We start from the raw sequence: 9,763 nt of genomic DNA, 5'->3' as shown, positions 1-9,763 counted from the left end.
ACTTTAAAAATGAAATCTTAATGCATAAGATGGGTTAAAAAAACACTAAATAATTACATTCATGTTGCCTTTTGTGAGATTAAAAATAAGATTATAAAGGCTAAACACTACACCAGTCACTTAAGCCCTCTTTTATTTGACTATTTTATGAACAACTATTCAAAATATATGCAATTATCCCCCCCCCCCAAAAAAAAAGACAAGATTGATAGCATGTGACTTTAATTAGGACATTCAACTATTATTACACATGTACACACTACTCCAAGTGCATGATATTGCGATGTAACATGATCTTTTTTTCATGTACTCACATTAAATAAAGACTTTTTATTGCACTTGCACAACACTTGTTAAAATGTGAAACATGTTTAGGACAGACATGGAAAGGGGACAGCATTATTCACCAGGGTGGAAGGGTAATGGATACAGAGCAAGGTGTTTCTGGCTGGTGTGACCTGAGGTGAGAGCCAGACCAAGAAGGTGAGCTAGGCATGTAAGGTGATTGATTATGTGATCACGGTAGGGGCACTACGGCCGGTCTTCTCTTGGAGCTTCGAGATCCTCAGAGCAATGTCCACCAAAGGTGCAAGCATGACCTGATAAAGACAAACAACATGCAGTGAGTGAGTAACACATCATTTAAAATGTCCTGAACAAACTCCAGAAATCTAAAACATGTCCCATTTTATTCTCCTCATCTCACTCTGAAGTGAGTTTTGTGGTTTTATCACGTCCTTGCTCTGGTCCTTTTCCTGTTTAACTGCCCTTTACATTCATTCTTAGATTACAGGTTACGCCCTGGAGTTAAATGAGAAACCGAGGCAGCTGCAGTAAGTAAAAAATACAAGCATGACCCAGTTTTGCAGTCTCCATTTACACTGATTACTTTTGATGCTGATTCTTTCAGACAGGTTAATTGTCCTCTCATCAGCCTGATCAGATATAATTCCACTCAAAGAAGATCTCAGAGTGCAGGGCCACACCTGCTGCAGGTGCTATTAGGATTCTAGCACAGTTTTCGTCGTCACCATCATCATCATCATCATCCAGATGTTTGTGAGCAGTCACTTAAAGGACAGACTCATATATAGCATTTTTCAAACTTATACAATCAAATTGTCTTGGTTGATTAAAAAAAAAAAAAAAAAATAATAACCGGATTCCCAAGAACTGCTTCATAAATTGACAGATCAGAATATTTTCGGATCAGAAAATTGACGGATAAGAATGAGATTTTACAAGTCTGAGATTTGGCAAAAACTCGGTCGTATATATTTGAACTTATCCATCCATATAGAAACATCTGTAGTCCAGCTAGGGACCGTGGAGGCCAACGGTGATTACCATTGTATTTATTCCCATTATACGAGCGTGGTAGGACCTTCGGTCAACATTCACAAGTTCATTAACACACTATGGCCAATTTGGCAATGTCGATTAGCCTAATTTGCATGTCTGTGGGACATGTGGGAGGAAACCCGAGTACCATGAGGAAACCACCCAAGTACAGGGAGGACATGCAAACTCCAAGCACACAGACCCTGGAGGTGCCAAGGCGACAGTGCTCATCACTACGCCATCGTACCGCCATACACTTTAATATTAAATCATATAAAAATCCCATCATCCCAATTGTATGAATGTTAAAGGTGTAAATAAGTCGTAATATCACACCTGATATCATAGAACATACAAAAGAATCTGTTAAACTCATTTTTTGGACGGTGTATCAATTTCAATTTAATTTTATTTGTATAGTGCGTTTAACAGCAAGACTGTTTGTCTCTTACAAGCATGGCTCTGCTCCAGTGTTTACCTGAGGGTCCTGATAGATCTTCTGAGGATCCTTCTCATAGCTATCTATGTAAAGTCTGATGGTTGCACCAGCGCTGCCTGTCCCGCTGAGACGGAAGATGATTCGTGAACCGTCGGTAAAGATGATCCTTAGTCCCTGGAAAGTGGAAAAGAAAGGTCACTATGGTTTTGGGAAATATAAAAATTTCTTTCGTTATTAAAAAATATATATATATCAGTAATGGTTTGATCATGTTAGAATATGTGATGTGAAAGATTTAAGCACATCATTAATTTAGACATTTTTTTGGTTATTACATAAAATGTTCTCCTGGCCCAGCTCTTCAGCCCACCTGTCCTTTGGAGACACTGCCATCCACTGGATCAGTATATTCAAAGTTATCAGCTTTTTCCACCTCATATGTTTTATCCCCTGAGGAGAACTTCTGCCCAACAAAAGCTTTATCGAACATGGTCTCCTGCAGGGCAGCAATCATCTTATTAGCGGCATCCGAGTCGACCTCCTCGTAATCATATCTACACAGAGCCAAGAGGAAAACACCCAAGTGTTAATGTATTTAAATGAAAATACATCAATAAACAGGTTTTCATCTACATATAAGCTGGTTTGGTTATCACACAGATTAACTATTCTGACAGTGGAACACTTTTTTTCCTGTTATATACTTTTGCTGTCCTAATTATCTTCACCCGTAATAAGGAGAGGACAGGGAATGCAGGACAAAATGCAGAATGTTAATGGTCTATTTATCAATTTCTCCACTAGAGGGCATCAATCTGTAGAAATATATGAACTCATTTTTATGAACTATTTTATCTGGATTGAGGTTTCTACTGGTTCTGTGCTGAAGACAAAATGTAGAGACATACACACATCACTAGCAATAGAAAAAATATAGTTATGGCTCAGTCACCTTGTGAAGAAGTTCCTACCAAACTTCTGCCAGTGTTCTTTCAAGATGTCCTCTACACTCTGCTTACGGCTGGCAACAATAGACAGCCAAGCGAGCACAGCCCAGAGGCCGTCTTTCTCCCGGATATGATCAGACCCTTAAAGACAAAAGATCAGAGTCAGAGTGAGGGCAAAATGTGACCACGTACAAAAACTCATTAACCAAAACAACTAAAGGGTAAAGTCCAAGACTGACAGCGAACAAGTCTCTTAATGAAAAAAAGAAATAAATAAATAATCTATCTAGTCTTTCCGAACCCTATTTCTAAGACTTGTATTGTATTTCAGTCTTTATAACATTTTCAGGTTCTACTGGCAGATCATTTTGCAAATTTTCTAATTTTTATTTCTTGAAAGAAACAAAGTTATCTTCCAATTGGACAAATGTTAAACTCTAAATGAATACATATTTAACAGTCTTATACTTGGCGAATTGTAATCTCACTCACTCATCGTCTATACTGCTGTATGGCTGGTGTACACCCTGGACAGGGTGCCAATCCATTACAGGGCACACATATGAACGGACTCATTTGACTCCAAAGTGAACCGTTGCTTTTTTGGCAAAATTGACCAGGCTTTGTGTTCTTTGATGAACTTCGACTAAATAACATCTATTACGTATATACATATATAGTATAATACATTATTACTTGTACAATGTTCCATCTTACAATTAGGTCTTTACTATGACTGAGTAACAGCAAGCACTACATGTGGTCTGTTACATAGCACATGACTACATCTACTGTAATCATCAATCAGTGTAATGTAATATCGTCCTACTAAATGTTGATCACGCTTTACACCTGTACATTATTAATACAATTGTTCATCTGTGTGTTCTATAAAGGAATGTTCAACTGGGTGAGATTGCCCATTAATCAGAAGTATGAATGAATGAGTGTCTGATTTGTTGACGCATTTAGGTTCAAGCATGTAGAGCACATCTGCCTCCAAAATTTTTTTTTTTTTTTTTTTTTTTTTTTACAGTTAAGCTCCATTTCAAATCTAACAGATGAGCCAGTGCAGCCAAATTGCACTTGAATAATTACAGAAATAACAGATTTGTGGATTCCTCTCACCAGTGCCAAAGCTCTCCTCCCCACACAGAGACAGTTTCCCAGCATCCATCAGGTTCCCAAAGAACTTCCAGCCTGTGGGTGTTTCATACAGCTGCATCTTCAAAGCTTTGGCCACACTGCCACACAACCAACCAATATGCAGGTAAGGACAAATATCACTCTAGAGTCATGATTTAAAATGTATGATTAGAAGAACATCTACAATAATTAACTGTAATTGAGTTGTTTATACAGTGCAATGGTTAGTGTTATACAAAGCAGGCTGGTCTTACTTGTCCAGGGCACCACTGGTGGGCATGCTGCGTGCCAGACCTTTAACACCAGTTTTCTGGAAATATGGGATGCAGGTGATGTTGGCACCGATCACTGCCACGGAGTCCGATGGGTTTACAAAGAACCCATGCTTACCAAGAATCATGTTACGATCCTAAAACAAAAAGTAAAACATGAATGGATGTATCATATGCAGTCATCATTAGATATTAAGAAAAAACAAGTGAAATCTAAATAACAGTGTACTGGTAATTTAGAGGTGAGTGAAATAATGGTATAATCCTTACTAGAAATAACTATATGGTTCTTCATTATATGGATAAACCCTGACCAACTGTACATTTCATAAAAAAAAGATTTCGTCAACAAATGATCGTTTCTTTGTCTTATTGATCTCACAGTAATTGGGATGTTAAATGACGAGAATTAGGTAACTAATTTTATTTTCCTGCTTAAGAGAGTTTTTTCCCCTTCCCTAGTAATAGAACCTGACTTGTTTTGTAGACATCCACATATTTATTAATATACATATACACATGCATATTTTTAATACATATTTCCCTTAAGCAATAAATAAAATTTAAACATAACTATAAATAGATAAAACATATGATTAAAAAAAATGGCAACCTGTTGTGGTCTATGGAGAACAGTCCAACTCAGGTTGTGCTTTATTTGATACTAATTAACTCTGGAGGGGTAACAATTACTGTGGTTCATGTTGCGTCACATCATATCACCCGCTTATGGATTATTTATTCCTTCTTCCTGTCACTAATAAATGTAAAGGTAGGGTTTTAATATACTATATATATTTAATATTTTAATTGTAGTTGAGTGTGGGAATGCTATCAGCTCTAAAATGTTCACTTAAGATGTTCATAATTCATAAAAAATTTTATTCCTCTGGTACAGATCCAGAGACTAGTGTTGTGTAATGTTGTGCACCCCTAATATAGAAATAACAAGATTGGACTAATGGACATTGAAGCATGTACATACACCATCACCATCAAAAGCTGCTCCAAAGTCATATTCGCCTCCCTTCATCGCTTTGACCAGGTCGGCAGCATAGGTCAAATTAGGGTCTGGGTGGTGACCCCCAAAGTCCTCAGAGGGCACACAGTTAACAGCGGAGTTGGCAGGGGAGCCCAACTCCTCACACACAATCTTCTTGATGTAAGGGCCCACCACTATCAGGAACAATGAAAGCATAAATGGAAAACATTCATCAGCCACTATGCATGAGCAAAAAGGTTGTACATTTGACCGTTTTATACTTTTTAACTGTACTACAGCGAAATTCTATTTTAAGTTATTGCACTGTAACCTAAAGCTCTTCTCACCATTTACCTGTTTGGAGCGCTATTATATCCAAGTTTTGCCTTAATAAAGCCCTATACTTTATATTTGCACAACAAAAGAATTCTAATCGTTTATAATGCAGGATTTTATTCAGGTGTTATTCAGGGGTGTACCTTTTGTTTTAGGTGATCAAATATATTGTGAATGTGATTGAAAGCTTGCTCCCAAGATGTTCCCTGCTAGAGTAATTGTTGAAGCACCTGATACCTCTGAACGCCTACTCCTTTTTTAGTCTCAAAAAAGACTAAGTTGTTAAAATAGGATAAACCAACACCAAGACCAGAGGTATGTCCATAGGAGTAAAGCAAGACGCTCAGAGGCTGAGAAAAGAATACCATAAGCCGAAAATAATAATAAAAAATAATAACATAAAAAGCTTGGAAATGCAGCACAAAAAAAAAAAACCTTTTTACAAAACGTTGGTGACCAAAGCAAAAGATACCCAACCAAAACTTAAGTGCTACTTAGATTATGACTATGTGCTCTGATACTTTCACATCTGAAATGTGGTCCCATGTTATGAGATAGATTTTAAAAAAATAAAATAAAATCAGGGAATGAAAGATGAAATCCTAATCCAAAGTTTATCTAATGATCTCAAACCCAAATGTATTCAGTTGTACTGTACAGTAAAAACAAAAGAACTGACCCCAGTGTTCCAGTACTTTCAAAGATGAATCTAGTAATACTGTACAGAAATGCTTTTCTATTCATTTAGTGTAGTGAACCTCATTCTATTCAATTTACTGCAATATTTCTATACACATTTTCCATTCACTGTAATAAAACTATTTTACTGTAAGTAACAGTCTATTTCATTCTACACAGTTCTTTGAGGCCTCACCTCCATGCATTGCATCTAACCGGACATTGATGCGATTAGGTCCAGACAGTAACTCCTTCAGTGCAGCAAAGTCAAAGATGTCCCTGAGCATTTCTGCGTATGACTCCACGGAGTCCACGATCTCCACTAAATCAGATTAGAGGAAAAAAATGCCAAATAGTGATTTAAAAAAACACAAACAAAAAAAAATGTTGCAATAACCATAAAAATAAACCATAGGAATGCGAATTTAAGTGGATTTGAGATTTCACCTGTGAATGACTTTAAAGTTTCAATTTCAAAAGTCTGTTTGCCGATAGCAGACAAATCCACCTTGAGCTCTGGGCAGATGTGGTACTCTTGGAGGCTTTTGCTGATGTCAAAGATTTTGTTAGTAATGCCCTCTGGTGCAGGTCCTGGAAGGACATGTTTTACAGGTTAGAATGTGTAATATCATGGACATTGCAATATCTTGTTATAACATTTTATTATTATTATTATTATTATTATTATTATCATCATTATCATATTTTTGACTTTGGAATTTACAGGTAGTGTATGTGAAAACAATTATGCAAGTAAGAAAATTAAAGTTGGTGTAAAACCGTAATATAGTCTGCTACCACACGAGTTACCTAATGAATGAATATAGAGACAGAGAAAATGAAGATGCTTTCCAGAATTAAATATTTATGTTTAATTAAATTATGTTTTCCCATAGCTAAAACATTGGCAAGTGACAGGCTTACTTTGTGTAAATAGCACAAGAAGGATGTGCCACAATTTCGCGAAAATAGAAAAATAATCATATATATCACGATCACTTTTACGGAAAGCTGATTATTCTAGGAAGCCAAACATAGAACTTAGTGACATACTGTACTCAAGCTTTTACTTTGTGATAATACTAATGAATATATGATGTGTTGTCCATCCCTCCATAATGGACCATGATCAAACACGAATGAACCCTAGTGAACAGCTAAAATATCTGCAATGCACATCAATGATGTGGTTGGTTAAAAGGATTAAAAATATAACCATGCAGCATTTAGAGTACCCCTCCAAAATTAGCCATTTTCAAAATTAACCACATAACAGTAGGATTACGGTTCTTAAAATGGTTAAACCCCAACTAGAAATTAGACCCTGCTATCAGAAATAGTGCCACTTTAAATTATAAGATGTGTATGCCCCATTTCCAAGCATCTTGTACCTCCATTGGAGATGTTATACTTGATGCCAAAGTCCCCATTGGGGCCACCAGGATTGTGGCTGGCTGTTAGAATGATTCCTCCGACAGCTTTTAATTTGCGGATCACACAGGAAACGGCAGGCGTAGACATTATCCCATTCTGACCGATAACCAGTCGGCCAATCTGAAACAGGTAGAGTGAGAGAATTTAGGAATGAAGTTCACACAGGGATTCTGAATGTATGGGATTTAAGCACAAGATTACATTGACAATATTACATGCTTCAGCAACACACATAAATAAAGTAAACTGTCACATGAAAAGATAGCATGTCATAATATATTACTTTTCAGAAGCATGCTGATGGATAGAGAGTCAGTCTATCAAAAGAGCATAATGAAAAAAACTCACATTTTAAATAGTTAAAGAAGTTGGAATGTGGAAGTTTTTAAAAAAACGGATTTATGTTTTATTCATGTCCAAAAAGTAGCATTGTCTCGTATCATCACCTATACCGCTTTATCCTGTATACAGAGTCACAGGAGGCCTGGAGCCCATTCCAGGAGACTTAGGGCATGAGGCAGGGCATCGCAGGATGGGCAATTTGAGGACACCAGTTAGCCTAATCTGCATGTCTTTGGACAGGGGGAGGAAACCGGAGTACCCGAAGGAAACCTACCAAGCATGGGGAGAACATGCAAACTCGATGTTGGAGTTGAACCCGTATAATCTTATTTATATTATACTAATATAATGTAAATCATACTATATTTCTTTTCCTGAAATGTGCATACATTTTTTTGGGAAAAAAAAATAAAAATAATAATAATAATAATAAAATATATATATATACACATACAGAGTTTGTGTGCTTTAAAGTGATATTTTCCTAAACACTTTAATGAACGCTGCAGATGCAAAATGCAGATAATTTAAATACATGAGTGGAAAAAGTTAGAACAACACAGGAGATGAAAGTATATAGTGTTTGTATATACTGTAGGTGGCAACGTGACAGCAGGCACACCTCCTTTGCGCATGCGCAGCAGCAACTCTCACCAACTACGGAAGCGTGAGCTCCGTTCTGGTTCAATCTCAAATGGCTCCCTACAACGCATATACCACACTACCCAGTGTGTTACTTCTTACCCTTTGTAGTGCGCAAACATAGGGAATGTGGAGGCATTTGGAAACCGTACATCGTTGCAAATACACTTCCTAAATTGCAACAATGTTTCAAAGAAAGGTTCTAGTTGCACGAGTCGCTTAGAGGAAACACGAGACGCACCTTTCTCATTCAGCAAAGCCTTGAAATGTCAGAGGTGTCCCTTTGCCTCTGAGACCTCTCCGGAAAGATCACAGAGGTCACTCAGTACAAATAAGCCCACTAGCTGTGTGTGCGAAAGCATTTCATGTTGCTGGCAGCCATACTAAAATTGCATGAGCCGCCGGATGTGTTGCAAAAGTAGTGGAAAATGAAATAAATGAAGTAACAGTAACATTGATGCTTGCGAAAGAGACACTCCTCCACAGAGATGCATGCAAAATAAAAATGCATGTTCAAATGCAATGCACAAAAAAAATATACTCAAATCATTCAATCACCCAAAGTTACTAACCCCATTGGCCGCAGCAATTTGTACGATCAGCTGAATGGCATCTTTCATGAAAAATCGCCCGTCTCCTCCCACCACCAGAGTGCCCCCCTGTCTCTGAGAGGGCTCGATGGCTGAAATAGTGCTCTGGATGAAATTCTCGGCATAATGCGGGTTCTGCTGGAACACGGTCACCCTCTTCCTCAAGCCGCTGGTTCCTGGCTTTTGGTCGCTGTACGCGTTTGTCTTGACAACACTGATTTTCACCATTTCGCCCTACAAGTTCGCCTGTGTGATCCGGCTGCCAATCGGGATGTAGCGCATGTAACCCTCCCCACGCTGCCTCACGTACACTCACTCGCTCAGCTAGTTTGCTCGGTCCCGCCCCACTGCAGTATTTAAAGGAAAAGCAGACCTACAGTACAAGTCCACAAGTTTCCACATGACCAAAAGTTTAGAGAATGACACAAATATTCATTTTCACAAAGTCTCCTGCTTCAGTGTTGTTAGATCTTTCCTCAGATGTTACTATGGTACACTGAAGTATAATTGCAAGTATTTCATAAGTGTCAAAGGCTTTTATTCTCAACAACTACATTAAGTTCATGCAAAAAGTCAATATTTGCAGTGCTGACCCTTGCTGCATGCTGTCAATC

General features: G+C 37.7%; 1 protein-coding gene across 1 annotated transcript; it reads right to left on the bottom strand.

Moving 5' to 3' along the window:
• Positions 1 to 205: 205 nt before the first annotated feature.
• On the bottom strand, positions 206 to 9,442 carry pgm1 (phosphoglucomutase 1). Its single transcript, XM_053497720.1, has 11 exons — positions 9,132 to 9,442; positions 7,533 to 7,695; positions 6,589 to 6,732; positions 6,338 to 6,463; positions 5,131 to 5,321; positions 4,128 to 4,282; positions 3,856 to 3,971; positions 2,733 to 2,868; positions 2,151 to 2,334; positions 1,820 to 1,954; positions 206 to 599 (listed from the first exon to the last, which is right to left on the bottom strand). The coding sequence occupies exons 1-11, from the start codon at positions 9,375 to 9,377 to the stop codon at positions 510 to 512; spliced, it is 1,686 nt and encodes a 561-aa protein (XP_053353695.1). The 5' UTR covers positions 9,378 to 9,442; the 3' UTR covers positions 206 to 509.
• Positions 9,443 to 9,763: the final 321 nt, after the last annotated feature.

This window comes from Clarias gariepinus, chromosome 6 (genome assembly GCF_024256425.1).
Source record: "Clarias gariepinus isolate MV-2021 ecotype Netherlands chromosome 6, CGAR_prim_01v2, whole genome shotgun sequence".
Lineage (NCBI taxonomy): Eukaryota > Metazoa > Chordata > Actinopteri > Siluriformes > Clariidae > Clarias > Clarias gariepinus.
This window is presented reverse-complemented; position numbering and strand designations above follow the sequence as displayed.